The sequence below is a fragment of the Neolamprologus brichardi genome, chromosome 7, assembly GCF_056152115.1.
Source record: "Neolamprologus brichardi isolate AB-2024 chromosome 7, ASM5615211v1, whole genome shotgun sequence".
Lineage (NCBI taxonomy): Eukaryota > Metazoa > Chordata > Actinopteri > Cichliformes > Cichlidae > Neolamprologus > Neolamprologus brichardi.
This window is the reverse complement of record NC_142110.1, coordinates 22,422,036-22,437,983: the sequence shown is the minus strand read 5'-3', so window position 1 is coordinate 22,437,983 and position 15,948 is coordinate 22,422,036. Positions and strand designations below refer to the sequence as shown.

The window sequence follows — 15,948 nt, the reverse complement described above, 5'->3', positions numbered from 1 at the left end:
CATAACATTTTGATGTTAAAGAAACATTAATGTTGAAGAAAAAAACAGAGTGAGAGGCAGACCAAGAGAAACAGAGAGCGCGAGCGCAAGAAGGCGCGAATGATAGAGTAAAAGAGAGAAACAGAGCAGGAGAGGCACAGAGAGAGCAGCTGTCCTAACAGCTGGCCAGCAGGATTGATGTCTGAGTGAAATAAAACTCAACATATGTCCAAACACGAGGAGACGGGCTAGCCAGGAGGAGGAAAGAGACACACATACACCCACATATACGCAAAAACACACAAACGCAAGCATACACACACTGATATGAGAACACTGAAGCACTCTGAAGCGCTCAAACATACATCCACACCACACACCACACTGATTAAAGAATGCCAGTACACTGCTGAGACATTTAATTGCACAGAGGGGGGCGCGTAGATAACAGACGCACACACACACACACACACACACACACACACACATGTTCAATGACCTGGCACTTCTCGCTCAGTGTTGTAAAACCATTAAACTGCAGCGTGGTTAGCCTGGCTGTGTGTTAGCACGGTGTCCATTTCACACACACTATTTTCATCCGTCAGATGACACCCGGACTCTCTTGTCAAAGAACATGGCCTGAGAAAGCAGCCATTGATCCTGACGGGGGGGGGGGGGGGGGGGGGGTCTGCAAGTAGCCCTCTGCAACCCTCTTCACATACATCACCCTCCTTGTAAAAAAAAACAGACACACACACACACGCACATTCTTTTGCCGTCCAGCAATATGCTTGCAGAGGGCCACTTGTAGGAGGAACCGCATATATTGCAGATATCATTTAAATCTGTTACATTTATAATCATAATCACATTACAACTAATGCTACACAACAGGACAACAGGACTTATGAAGTCATATATACATATATGAACTTTATCTTTTGTTACAGGAGAAAAAGAAAAGACAAGAAATTCCTTGCTTATTGCTTTTACCAGCTTGTCTATCAAATGTCAGAACACTGAAAATGAAAATTCACAATTGAGAGACCTAAATTCAGTATTTAGAAACAACCATAGAAAGAAATATTGAAAAATTTATTTGACACTCAGCGAGTGTCAAAACTCATGCTAAAGAATTTTTATTATCCTACGTCATCATCAAGAAATGCATTTTGCTCCCTGTCTGGTGTAAACCTGTGATGTTGCAGGAGCCTGTATATTACATAAACCCCTTTATGTCTACAAATTCACATGGTATGAAGCAGATCTTGTATGAACAAATCAGCTGACTAAACTGCAGTCTAAATAAAACATCGATTGCAACGCAAAATTTAAGAGGCCACCTGAAGACACCACTTTAGTAATGTGCCGTAAATCTACTTGGCATTTAATTGGTATGAAATTTGTCCTTTGACAGTTAACAACAAAGTTTTTATTCATTTACTTTACCTGCAGCTTAGACAACGTCAGCTTCCAACATTGCTTGGGTGAGGCTTTGAGTCACATGCTAAAAATACTCCTAAACTATTCCCCCCAGCAGTGTAAAGCACTTTATATGATATAAGAGGGGCGTACTGCTGAAGACTGTGGGCTGAAACCGGGCACTGAATTAGATAAAGTATAGTGTTTCTACTGAAGGTGTGACTTTAATACTAGAAAAACCCAGCTGTTGATCCCGGCGGTGCAGTCAGAGAGGTCAGGCCTGCTCTGAATTACTACACTGATATCAACAGCCGCTGCCGCCTGAACGTGAGGAAACAACAAGGTGAAAATTTGTCCTCGAAGCAAAGGTACTGCTTTCTACAGCCTGTTGCACACTGATGTGACAGCAGGATTTGAAGATAAAAGTGAAGGTGGTAGAGCTTAGCCACTTTTGGAAAAGACTTGGACAGATGTCACATCTTACTTGTGGATGATTTTCTTATTTAACTTTCAGTTATTTTAAAAAGTAATAAAATACACTTTATTTATTTATCTCCACTCTTTATTTGAGTGATGGAGAATAATTAAGCAGGTCTCGCTGGCAAGTGTTTAAAAACCACCACATACGCCACAGCTTTGGATTTAACTACACAATTTTGTACATTTAAATAAATCTGTGACCTGCTTTAATTTAAACTGCACTGACTGAAAAGTTTGTAACATCAAGTTCTGCGGATAAAAGAAAGAAAAAGAATGAGTTATAAACAAAATAGCTGGGCTTGACCACACTTAATAGGACTTTGGTTAACAAGAAATTTAGATCTGTATTTTTTTAAATAAATAAAAGAAATTTGAAAATGAGGGCACTTATATCCAGGCAACAAAATTGCTTCTTTGTCAAACACACAGTCCCAAAAGATCAGTTCAAGGCCCAAGCTTCTGGCTCCACTTTAGATTTAATATATGAAATCTTATCCCTGCTAGCACACACACACGGACATGAACAAATGTATACACACAGAAAGATGTGTTGTTCAGGCACAATAGAAGTGCTGTTTTGGGTCGGGCCCCCACGGGAGCTGGTTTGGGTGGGGCCTGTGGTTTTGGTGGAGGGAGTGGGGGCTCCGGGAGCTGACATTGAGTCTGGGCTACATCCTCATTTATTTCACAGCAAACCAAAGAGAAGAAAAGGCAAGTGAATCCAACAGAGCCGTCAAAACTCCCAACCATACCCACCTGCCCCAAGCAGATACTCTCGCATCACAAAAACAATAAAAAGAAGGGGGGGAAAGGACTGCATATGCATGTAATGCAGCTGCTCCTCAAAACATCAATGACAGGAGAAATGATCAGACATACCTCTTAAGAGATACTATCAGCATGCAGTTTTAACACACATGCAGGGTTGACACTGCCATAAAAATTTTTGCTGTGAAAATAGCGGCTGATTTCTAAGAGTGATGAATCCCTCTGCATTAAAATAATTAAAAACATTTAATTTCATAGTCAGCCTTATTTGAATGTTTTTTCCATAAATGTTCTTTGGAAAATGTCTAATATGTCTGTAGTTTAAAGCAGAGGGCAGAGTTCAGAATATGAATTCATTCTAAGGAAAATGACAGAAATTGAAATTAATTTTTTTTTTTTAAGTCGGTCTGATTATCTACCAAAAATCTTTAGTCATTTAAGAAAAGAAAAAAAGTGTTAGTCCTGCAAATCATATGAGTATTTAGTGAAAACAACAAGTGATTACCACCAACTTTTCTCCTAAAACTGTGTTATAAACAAGCAAAATTAATATATTTGATCATTTTTGTTTAAGAGGAAAATAGCATTCAAATACAAATCAGACTGGAAACGCAGTATCCCGCATATTAATGCCGTGTGTGTGACGGTTTAGTCGAGACAAACAATTTCCATCGCAGTTTGTAACGCAGTGCATTAAAGTCCACATCTTTGAGAAGCCACGTCAAACATGCTCCACAGGCCTCAAGCAGAATTTATCTTGGCTGTGACACAGTCGGTATTTTTTTCCATTACGGTTATATCATGCTGGCCTTCACCAAATTATCAGGATCAAATTGGCACTTTGCTGAAATCCTAGTAAAAAAGGAGGACTTGAGAAAATTGCAATTTAACCTGATTCTTTTGGACAACATTCAAAACTGTTCCGACAAACCACATTGCATGCGCTCATACCATATGTTGGCTGGCCTACAGCCAAAGTGAGCAGGAGAGGGCTACTGGGCATATCCCACTGACTGTATTTGCACTCAAGACTCACAGGCTGTGCCTGATCATTAGTAAAGAGATCCCTATCAATTACAGACGAATAGATTTAACCCAACCACAAGAAGTCCAGGGGGAGTCAGCCTGTTGCCAGAAACAAGGAAGTACTGACCAGGAAACACAGCGATATGTAAAAGGAGATCAAGTTTAAGATTAAAGAATGACGTTTACTGAATTTTCAATAAAAATCTAGCCTTTTCACAAATGCTGGCCATTGGCTATAATATGGCGAGTTCAGATGAGATGTTTATTGGTGTGGAAAGCTGAGCTACATGCACATATGCACAAACAAAGCTTCTACCTGCACACAATCACATCTCAAGCTGCCAATCCCATAGAGGAAGGCAAACATGGTGCCAGAGCCAAGGCTTTGTTAATTAGCTAATAAGCTTAACTCTCAGGGCCAGCCCAGCTTGCTTGTTAAGCTGTCATCACTACTTCCACCTGAGTGTATGAATCTATAAGCCTTCACACACAAACACACACACACACACACAGATCAGGCACATGGGGCACTGGCTCACAGGGCTCACGCTCAAAGTTCAGTCACCATTGCTTCTTCTGCAGCTTAGCTGACGGAACATACAGAGTATTTAACCTTCACACAGTATTGCTGACGAGCAAGGGTAGCACCTAAACTGCTAATAAGATCAAAGATTCATTCATTATAGTTACAAGTGAAATCTCAGAGGGAATGTTTTATTGAACATTATAGCACTCCCAAAATGCCCAACAGTCAGAGCGCACACTCTCCCTCGGGTGGAGGAGTGCGTGCTGCACAGTTCGAGTGGCGGTAACAACAGAGATGTTGAAACATCTTTCAGCAGTCAGAAAGAACCAAAGCAGAATGTTTCTATTGTCACAGAAAAACGGGGTTAAGTGAAGGTTTGACCTTGCTCTGACCTCCTCTTCCAGCTGGGGATGCCATTATATTGGTGATTGAGTGTCCAGCTCTGGACTGGCCTCAGCACAAGACATAGTGCAGACACCTCCAAAATGGACAACATAGGCTTAAGCACACAGAACAAGGCTAATAAAAGTGCAGCTTCAAAAGAGCTGCAAATGTTGATGTCACTGTGTATGTGTGGAAGATAAAGTAATGTTTTTTTGTGTACTGATTACACTTTGCATGTAGGTCAGAGTTTGCTGTTTTTACTATGTCTAATTAACATACAGTGGCTTTGACTACTTATTTTTGTGTAAAAGGTTTTAAGCCCTTCTGTAAACTTGGGTTTAAATCAGTTTTTCACATGAAATTAGCAACACTGAGTTCTTTATCCAGTTCGCTGTCAATTTTAGAAGTTTAACACTTAAAAACCACAGCTGTCCTGCTTTATCAGGAATGTGTGGTTGCGGTTTATTCATAATTTGACTGATAGTGCAAAGCTTTGATTGGTGCACTCTGTGACATCACATTTTTCCCATTACCCTGCTGTCATTTCAAACCGGAGAGAGACGAGTGCATGCACAAATGTAGAACTCTCTGATGAAGCAAGTCATATAACACATTCAAAGCCAAAACAGGACAACGAACCAGAAAAAAAGACTCGAGGAAGTTCCGGCTCCACAGAAATAAATCAATGGAGGCAGTCACAGTGACTCACAAAAAGAAAGACAGATTTGTTGGATCGTAGAAATGCATCATCATCTTACCACTAATGTTAGTTTGGATGTTATGCTTTTGCCCATTTCCATATGGTGTGAGGGGCAGTTAGTGGCAAATCTGAAACTGCACCACCAGTCAGTACCAAACAGGCTCAGAGTTTACATGAAAGCTAAATGTGTACCTTGAGGTATTGGCTACATCTGGTGTTTTTCTTTGTTAAACTGGATGGATGCAAATATAGTATGGACATGCTGCCTTAATGGAGCATGTTAAATGCATTTTCACAGCAGATTGTCGCCCCGCCCTGAACCTGGTTCTGCCAGAGATTTCTTCCTGTTAAAAGGGAGTTTTTCCTTCCCATTGTTGCCACGTTCTTGCTCATTGGGGTCATTTGATTGTTGGACTTGTCTCTGTATTATTATAGGGTCTTTACCTTACAATATAAAGCACCTTGAGGCAACTGCTGTTGTCATTTGGCACTATATAAATACAACTGAATTGAATTTAATCTTTTGTTGCTGAATTCAACTCCAGCTCGGGTCGGGTAATAAATTAGTCACACAGGTGACCGCTCCGGAGTAGAGCAGTGTTGCCGTAATTGGACCTGATCTCATTTGCAAATGAAAGACATGGATTGTACAGTAATTCATACAGGCTCAAGTGTAAGCAGGGATTAGAGTGATGTTAAGTGTTTGCCAGGCACCAAAGCTGCAGTAGGCACATTTAGATGGCTGACTAAGTTGGCACCAGGGCACTTTCCCCATGCCAGACTCCAACACTGCAGGTCAGCCCCCGGGAGGCATGACAATACAGATAATCATAATTCACTCATCAAAACGAAGGGAGCTTGATTGCACACTTGAATGGGTTTAATGTCCGCCAGGCAGTAGCCCAGAATGGCTGGGTTTGGCATTCAGTTAGATGTGTCCACTTCTGAGTGTTGTTTCCCTTTTTGTAAAGAGGCCTCAAGGAGATGAGGTGAATTCAGATTAATAATGGCTAAGAAGAAAGGATATATCAGTGTTCAGAGACAGAGAATTGTCTGGGTTATTACCGTAATTGTTTATTCCAAGCTTTTATTTCCCAACCTCTCCATCTCTTATTTTTAGCTGCAAAGCGACTGAGGATGGAGTATTTCCATTCAACAACAAATCTAGGACCTGCTTTTTTCTATTTGTTTGTTTAATTCTGATCTTCCGTCACCCTGGCCTTGAACATTTTATTCAGCAACCAGCCTACTAGTCTAATAAGTGCTCTAACGGTATAGAGAAACCCTTTTGTATGCAGAAAGCTTTTGTAGCTAAATCTTCACATAAGACAGGCACAATTCAGCATAAATACAAAATTCTCCAGAAAACACCAGACCTTCACCCTCTTGGCTCCCATGTTGTGAGAGTCTAGTTGAAAATGATGCATTTTCAGCAACTTAGCTGTGTGGAAATACTGCTACCTGACACAGTCTTAAAGACTTCTTGATAAAGCTTTTAAAAGCTGAGGTTGTCTTTGTGTGAAGATATAAATAAATAAATAAATAAAGTCACGCATAGCAAAGCGAGGCCATGTCTATTCAGTAGAGCTGTCACAGGCACTTAGGGCACCTCTGAGAAGCAGACTGCTAACAGCGTGCCGACAGGGGGTAAGCGCAGCACGAGGGCTACCAGCGACATCATCCACACTTTAGCTCCGGGCCACAGTGCATAGGGGTCAGCCACGTTAGGCTAAGTGAGTGCTCGGTGGTTGGATAGGGTCTGTTCCATTTGATCACACAGCCAATCTAACTTGGGAAAGCTCAGCTGACTGAACCCTTAGCAGCAGGAAGCAGAGGACAAGGTGAGGGGCAGTATTGTTCAGAGCTTAATGTGCTTCCCATTTGAGTGGCGATGATCAAATCTGCTGGTGCCGCAAGAGCATTCTGAACAAACTCCATTTTAAGTGTGAGTCAAACACGCACGACTAAAGAGCCAGGGAAAAAAAAGACTTGGCTCAAATGCAGAATTCCTGAATATTTGAATTATACAATAACGCAAAAAATTATCTCTGATCTACTCCACACAGTAGGTCTATTCACCACAATGGCCTTGCACTCCTTTCTGCTTTACATTTTTTTAACAAAACAAACAAATCAGACAGCTTATGCATTTGGAATCCTTCGTCCTCACCAGTAACACAAACAAAGATTTATTTTAGGATGTGAGCAAGGTTGCCTGTTGCAAAAGGATTTTTAAAAAATGTGCTAGAAGTGATTTGAAAGGCTCCAGAAGTTGAAGGATAGAAAGAAGATGAACTGAAAAGATAAATGGAAAAAGACAATAATCAACTAGAGAAGAGAAAGAGGCAATTAAATTAGGAGGCAGTATTCAAGCAAATTAACAAATGAAGGGGAAAAAAAGAAAAAGGATGTGGAGCGTTATTGCTCATCAGGTTTGAAAGCTCACTCGATGAAGCATTCAGCCTCTATCAATCACCTCATTTTTGACTAAATTCATTAAGAAAAAAAAAAAGCAGAAGTACCCGTCAGTCTCCGCAGCTAAGCATTACCAAAGCGCTGGATGAAAGACATTTTTACAATGCTTCTACAAGGATCACAGCAATTCGCATGAATGATTACAAGGCCCTGAAACACAATTACTATTCAAGCAAGCCCTGTATGATTCAGTGTGCCTGGTTATACTGCACATGTTTACCTTGTTTGTTTTTGTGTAAGTGTGTGCAGCATGATCAGTGCTAGTACTGCGGATAATTAGCAAAGAACGAGATGCTTAATATCACATCAATGAAACATCACTGCTATTCTTACTGTTACTAGTATTACTGTATCTTTTAGCATAAGCATTGCTTCCATAGTTAACCATCATTGTTGATGATGTTAATTAAACTAGCCTTTTTATGTTACAAACAATGATATAATTATTAGCAATGTTTAATAATCATAAATAATTACATTTCTTTGTCATATTTCATGGAGCATAAAGTATTGAATTTATCAACAGTATATTATGCATCGCATCAGGACCCTGTGATGGTGCTGCTGACCTGCCCAGGATGTATCCTGCTCCTCGCCATATGAGAGATCCAGCTGTCCCAGAACCCTGAACTGAATAAGTAGTTAGGAAAATGATGGACAAATGGATGGAATTGCATCATAGAGGTAGAAATAATTACACTAAACCGCAATATGTATTTCTTAATGATGAGGAAATTTTATTTTTATTTTGTGATAAAGTTTTTGGGTTTTTTTTTTTACCAATCAGTAAACTTGTCCTCAGTCGCAACATCAAAAAGTCCATACTGCTGTTTTGTTGAAGTGCCTGGTCTATCAGAGATACACACAATGGTGCTCTTATCACTTATTACATCATCTCATCACATATGGACACTTGGCCAGGACCTATTTTGTTTTTCACATTTTAACACACTGGGAGTTTCATTTTTCAACATGCAAGACTATTGTTGTGAAAGCAAGACTAACTCAGATCCTGATCTTGAAAATGTACGTCAGCAGTCCTGGTGTTTAAACCAATCCAAACACTGAGAGAAAGCAAACGAGTAACAAAGCTACACAGTTCATGAACAGGAAGTGGACTGTGAGCTCCAGGATCCGTCTTGTAAGTTTCATCACACCAACTGCATACTTTAAACATCTTTTTAGACATGCCTTTCATCATGATACTAGTCATCCCAATGTTTTTACAGATGAACTGCACAGTAGTAAACAACCATGTATAAAGTTTAAAAAGCATCAGTTTCACCTTTACAAGATAGTTTCCAAACCAATTATTGTCAATCAATCACCATTTCATTTATTGCTAACTAAAAAACATTGTAAATAATTTATCATTTAATCATGCTATTATTAGCTGTCGCCCTGAATCACTCATCTGTAGTAAAAGGTCTCTTTGTATACTACTAATATAAGATCAAACAGACTTCACTTTTTTTTAATATTGTTATATTTCTCTAAGCTGAAAAGGGCTGGAAGTGGTTGCAATCAAACATACAAAAACACTTCAAGAGGGGCCAAGAGCCACTTGATCACAATATCAAGAATATCGGCTTTAGAATGCGGCATACCATGCTCATATTCCTCTCATGCAAGGGATATGAAAAGTAATTAAGAGGAAATAAGGGGAACCTAAACAAACTCAATGAAGACCTATGTTTACTGAAAGTGATTACTTCAGTCTGTTGTGTTGCTGCACAATCACTACATGCAGTAAACAGGAAAATAAGTTAGAAAACTTCAAAACTAATTAAAAATGGCCAACGTCATTGTACAGTAAGCAAGGCCGGGTATTGTTGATCAGAAGCATACATGTGGTTCTGAAAAAAGAGCCATATTTAAAGGTGGGCACCTAGCATTTTTATCCACTTGTGTCCTCTTTGATTTGAAAGGAAGGTGTCACAACACTTTTGAAAACACACACTCACAGATGTGTGTGTGTGTGTGTGCGCGCGCGCGTGCATGCGTGCGTGTGCGTTTGTTTTTCTTTTAAACCAGTTTCCCTACTGAATATGAGAGGCAAAGCTTCCTGTCTTGGAGCTTAAGACACCGTGGCCTGTATAACGCCTCAGGCCATCCAATTCTGGCCCATTTTACTGTATCAATAACAAAGTGAAACCTCTAAATGAGAGAGATCAAGCACTCCTCTGATATTATCGCGATTACTATGTGCACATAATAGTAAAGAGGGGTGTTAGATGGTTTTAGATCTGGTTTGCTTTGGGGAGGAAAAGGGCAAGCTGAGGCACGCTGGGAGACTTCAACCCTTTCCCGCGTTGGAGGTGTAGATCAGAGGAGCAGCGGAGAAAGGGAAACCTGTGTTTTCACTGATTGATACTGTGATCTAACGAGTGAGGGATCTGTCAGTTGTAATTTTAGACGTTCAAAGATCTTCTGGAGAGGAAGTTTTCAGAAAAAAAGAGAACAAAATGGTGAGCAAAGGTTGTTGTTGCTTTATGTGGAAGGGAAACTGAGTAAAAACTGCATCACTTCTGTGAAAAGCTAGAATGAAGACGCAGCCCTGTGTTGCTGCGGTGTGTTAATGTATCACTGTGATATATTCACTCATCTAGATAGCTCTTAACCCTGCAACAAATGAGGACCTTTGCTACAGTTTTAAAATCTATATTAATGGAAGACAAACAGTTCACCAATTGTAGGACTAGAAAATGGACAATATGGAAAATGTGTTTGAAATAAATAAATAAATGTTCCACTATGTGTTTAGACCATTTCTCTAACTCATTTAAGCTACTAAAACTCCCCCGAAGCCCTTCAGGTGAAACCAAAAAACCCACCCAAAGCAGTGCTGTTTCTTAGATGTATAAAGTTATCTTCAAGTTAGCTAAACTGAATGTTTATAAGTGGAAGAGCAGTGTTACTCCACAGCCTGCAGCTTCGAATAAAAGGCTAGGCTGAAATGTAAAGATTCAGGTCCACTGTTGATAAAACATACACACACACATAAACACACATATACACTGAAGACCTTTTTCTTACCGTCTTGCTCTGTCTTGGTCAGCTCCACGAGCTTCTTCTGTTTCAGTGTGTCCACCACGTCTGCCAGGCTCCCTTTGCGGCGCTCTGGTGTCCCAAAGGCGAGGCCAATCACAGGCTCCCCGCGATCCCTTGGACACTCCTCTGGCTTGGTTGGAGAGGTAGAGGTAGTCCGGTAAGAGTAGACTGAGCCACCTTTACTGCTTTCATTGTCCTTGGAAGAAATAGAAAATGAGAGTTCAAACCCACGAGCCATAGAAAGTAATTAAGTACTGCATATCTGTGAGAGAGCATTTCAATTCATGCAACAGTTTATTTTTAACACAGCTCAGACAAATGCATCCCAAAGCTCTTTAATGTATCCCTGTAGTACTATTTGGGAGTGAGCCTGTACTTTATTTGCTCTACTGCGCTTTGCCTGGGCACGGGTCAGCTGGGGCTACATGCCAAATATCAGGCTTAGGATTGCATTTTGCAACTGACAGAACATGACGAGCACAGTACTTGATCTATCTGTCATCAAAAACAACATGGTGATACTCCATTACATATCTTTATACTGCCAGGGTCACGTGTGTATAATCCACTGAGACACACTGTGAGAAGGCCAAGCCTGGCAAGTCTTTTTTCAGTTGAGGGTGCTTACACGTAAGGAGCAGCATGACCGCAGAGACATGCAATCTGGTGCTGGTGGAAGTGGATTTGTGGAATAATTTAAAGCCAGTAAAGTGTTATACTAGTCTGAGAAAAACCTTGATTTATGTCTTTAGTAGATTCATAATATATTCATTAATTACACATCGAGGTTTAACCCTACAGTCATACACAGACATCTCGGGTGATGCATATGATTTTTATATACCTCTCTTTAGAATAAGAATTAATTCCTGTTTTGGTCAAGGTGACAAAAATCAGACCTTTTGATAATGAATAGAATAGAATAGAATAGAATAGAATAGAATAGAATAGAATAGATCTTTATTGTAATTGTACATGTACAATAACATGATGGGTGCTGGACATCAAATGTGCAGGAATAAAACATAAAAAGTAAGTCACCAGGAATAAATAATAATCAGGAGAGTTGGTCTGAGCATACAGTTCATGTGTGAGTGGCCTGAGTGATGGGGTGATTGGTGAGGTGGGTGGGCAGGGGTGGGGTGTGAGGGGGATAGTGTTTATTGACAGTCCGAATGGTTTCAGGGGAAGAAGCTGTTTGTGAGTCTGGAAATGTGGGACCTGATTGAATTGAGGTGCCGACCAGAGGGCAGCGGGTCAAAGAGGTCGTGGCCAGGGTGCAGGGCCCTGGTTTTCCTGAGACAGGAGGAGCTGGCGATGGCCTCCAGGGGTGGCAGAGGACAGCCAATTATTTTTTTGGGTGGTGTTGATTACCCTCTGAGAAGGCTTCCTGTTCTTAGTAGTGGCCCCTGCATACCCAGCACCAGTAGGAGAGCACACGCTCCACTGAAGACCAGTAGAAGGCCAGCAGCAGCTTCTGGTCCAGGTTATTCTTCCCCAGGACACAGAGGAAGCGCAGCCACTGTTGGGCCTACTTTACCATTGTGGTGTCATCGACATACTTGACGCTGGTTGGGTAGGTTGGTGTACAGTCATATGTATGCAGGGGGGACCTTTAGGTGGTCCAGTTTGGTAGTGAGGATGTCTGGTATTATGTTGTTGAACACATAACTGTAGTCCACAAAGCGCATCCTCATCTAGCTCTTCCTGTTCTCCAGATAGCTCAGTGCTCTGTGAAGGGTGATGGTGATGGCATCCTTCGTGGAGCACAGGGGATGCGAGGAAGGGGTGGCCTCAAACTGAGCAAAGGTGTTGAACTCCTTTGCAAATTTGAGGCTGCTGTCAGGGGGTTGGGGACTCTGGCCTTTGTAGTTGTTGAGGGCATGGATGCCTCTCCACACTTGGAGGAAGCCCTCTATCCTCCTCCTGTAGGCCTTCTTGACCTGTTTGATGTCCCTCCTGTCCAGTGTCACATTCTCTACATAGCACTTAATGTAGAAAGGGACAGACTGAGTGAAGGTCTCTAGGTCCTGCTGGTCTAAGATTGACCATGGACCAGATCAAAACAGTCCCGTAGCTGGAGAAGAGCATCATCTGGCAATGTTTTAATGACCTGGGTGCTTGGAGGAGTTTGTTTCCTGAGGGGGATGTAGGCAGGGGTGCGGAGCAGAGAGAGGTGGTCAGACTGTCCTAGGCTGTCACTCTGTAGCCATGCTTGATATTACTGTACACATGGTCCAGTGTACTGTCCTCCCTGGTAGGACACTTAACATTTTGGTGGAATTTGGAGAGCACAGATTTCAAACATGCCTTATTGAAGTCCCCAGCAACAATATGGACGCCCTCTGGGTGCTCTCTCTGCTGTTTACTGATAATAAGTCAGAGGTGAGTGCTGAGCTAACGCTATCTGATGGGTTTTTGTCGTTTATGGTGCATGACCCCAGCGTGTGTGTCCCACTGTTGTCTGCTCTGCAGGGTTATGAGTTAAGCAAGAGGCACAAGGAGTCTATAATTATCTAAAGATAAGCCCTTCAGGATGACCACATTGTCCCACACAACATCCGACACTTTAGCACAGGTGCTCTAACACTGGGGTTATTTCTGGATACTTTCTCCTCCCCTTACAGAGTGGGGGGATCTCCAAGAACTTTAGGAGGCTTATGTTTCAAAGACAAGGGGCTTTGGCTAACAGCGGGATCTTAAGATGCCCTTGAAATGGCTCCAGGAGGCTCTGTTGTGCACTTTGTCTTTAAGCGGAAGATGCCTCTGTAATGAGGATTACGAGATACTGTGTCACTCACGGATTGTTCAGGTGTGTTGGCTTTTTTTCCAGGTCTGCTCAAGAGTTATACAAGCAGGGTGGTGCAAGCTGTAATGTTTGATTCTCAGATCAGAAACTTGAATCACAAAGTTTCGTTTTAAGTTGACCCTCACTGTTGGAGGCTGGTGAGGCAATGAAGCGAAGAAGGATTGTTTAGCCTTCTCTGTCCACAGCACGGGGACCTCCCATGTTTCACTGGCCAGTGGCTGTTTTGGGCAGTGTTGCAGCTTTACCTTATGACTTTTTACAGTTTGAAACATTGCACTTTGTTTTTTTCTGACCCACCAATACCTGTCCTCTTTCTGAACACTTGAAAAGATTATTTTGTTATAGGTTCTCACCAGTGTCCTGTGCTGGTCCATGAGGGACAATGGTCACACATGTGAGTGTGTAAGTTGGAGATAAAAATAGAGAGAAAAAAGGAAAAAATATAGAGTGAAAATTCAAATATTCATGAAAAATTTTGCCTTCAGGCAACTTTGAAGTCTGATACCAATGTTAAGTCAGGTTTTTGAATACTGTTATCAATGAATTACTGCATTTACAGCTCTTATTATGCACTGGGTATGGGTCAGTATAACTGAGTAACAATTTCAAAACATCTAAAGAGCCAAAATCATGGTTCAGTAACACAAGTAATTTTTAAAAAAATGGGACATTTTTCACCAAAATATTCAACTCTACCACAACAATGATACCAAAGGAAACTTTCCCCTTTCCTCAGAGGGTGAAGCCAAACACATTTTGTCCATTAGGGACTCACAGAACCTGAAGCCAAGTAGCTAACACCTTAACAGACACACTCAAACACACATACAAACACACACACACCAAAGCAGGCTGTGGAGATGAGAGGAGGCCAGGGGTATAACTCTCTAAACGAGATCCCTCACTGGGCTGCCTACAGCGCTGCCTGTAGCACACAGGTCAGAAAGAACTACCGGTGCATGCGTGCGTGTCTGTGTGTGTGTCCACTACACCTTGTGCTCACTCAATAGTGCAAAAATATCATTATGCATGAGAATTTGCACACCCTATGTATTCCTGCATATATTCTCACAGGTGTTTTATGATTTGTGAGCCCCGAGTGTGTACTCTGTGCACACACACACATTTGTGTGAATCTGAGTTATAGTAATATGGTCAGTTTCTAAGCTCTTGGCCTAATTCACTTCTCACCATCACAGCAGGACTGACACTCTCCCACTCAGCGTCTGTTGGTTTCTCTCTGATTGGCTGCAGTTCATCTGGGTGGGACTGGTCATGCAAAGAAGGCGACACCGTCTCCTTTGGGCCGTCGTGCTCATCACCAACCCAGCCTGCACTGTCCTGACCAATCACTTCTGCTTCCTCGGGCGGTGGATGAAAGGGAGGCGTTGCTCGCATGGAAGACATCATTCTGGGAAGGGAAAAAAAATTAAGGGTTTAACTTTGGTTTATGAACTACAGTTATGTCTACCAGGATGGATGCTCACTGAAGTGACACATGAACAGCTGCCGACTAGTGCTGCTGTTCTCACAACGATAAAGACTAAAAGATATTTGTCACCAGCCAGACTAAAGCCAAAACCTTCCTGGAAACCATGATGCATTTTCTGTGGAAAACTGCAAACAATGACACACCAGCACGCGAAAATAGAGCAATGCTCCAAAACAAAAGACACAAAGTTTGGTTACATTTTGTTTTGACAGACATTCTTTTCATAACAATATTATCACAACTGGACTCTTCTTAAGTGCTGGAGGTTAGTTAGTGTAAATTTGCAGTATCATCAGTATCAAACTGTGCCAAAAATGCAGTTTTCTACTTTTAGTGTGTTAAATAATTTTAGATTTTTTTTTCCACCACTGACTGCAATAAAAAAGCCACAAAACACTGTTGGATGATTTCACAACCATGCATTTGAATCGATAATTCAAAGCCACAACTTTATTTAAATGCAGAGACATGAATGTGAAACATGTAATTATGGTTTAGTCACACACAAACAATTTAAAGTACATATCATATTTTTGGTATTTACTCAGGCACTCATGCAGCGCGACTCACATGTTTTCATCCTGAATGTACATCGAGCGTGCAAACACACACAAATCCACTCTCGTGGGGATAATCTATTAATCTATTATGCAGCATCAAGGCCTCTCATCACCTCGGAGCTGTTACAAAAGCAGACGCTATAGTATGCAGAGTTTAAGTGGAAAAAATCTCACTTTTTTCTAATATAAATCTCAGACTGAGTCGCCAGGCTAATGCTTCATTTTCTGTAATGATTTCCTTTCATTTGACTGTACTTGTGAGGACATTTGCTGACC

The 15,948-nt window shown here is 41.3% G+C and overlaps 1 protein-coding gene across 4 annotated transcripts in view; it reads right to left on the bottom strand.

Moving 5' to 3' along the window:
- LOC102778462 (transcription factor SOX-6-like) overlaps positions 1–15,948 on the bottom strand; it is a 102,196-nt gene that overhangs the window by 54,547 nt on the left and 31,701 nt on the right. For all 4 annotated transcript variants that reach the window (XM_087843323.1, XM_087843320.1, XM_087843321.1 and 1 more), the window contains 2 exons: positions 14,812–15,031; positions 10,797–11,007 (listed from right to left, as the gene is read on the bottom strand). In XM_087843323.1, the coding sequence (XP_087699449.1) occupies positions 10,797–11,007; positions 14,812–15,030 (430 nt within the window). In that variant the 5' untranslated portion in view covers position 15,031. The remainder of the gene's footprint in view (positions 1–10,796; positions 11,008–14,811; positions 15,032–15,948) is intronic.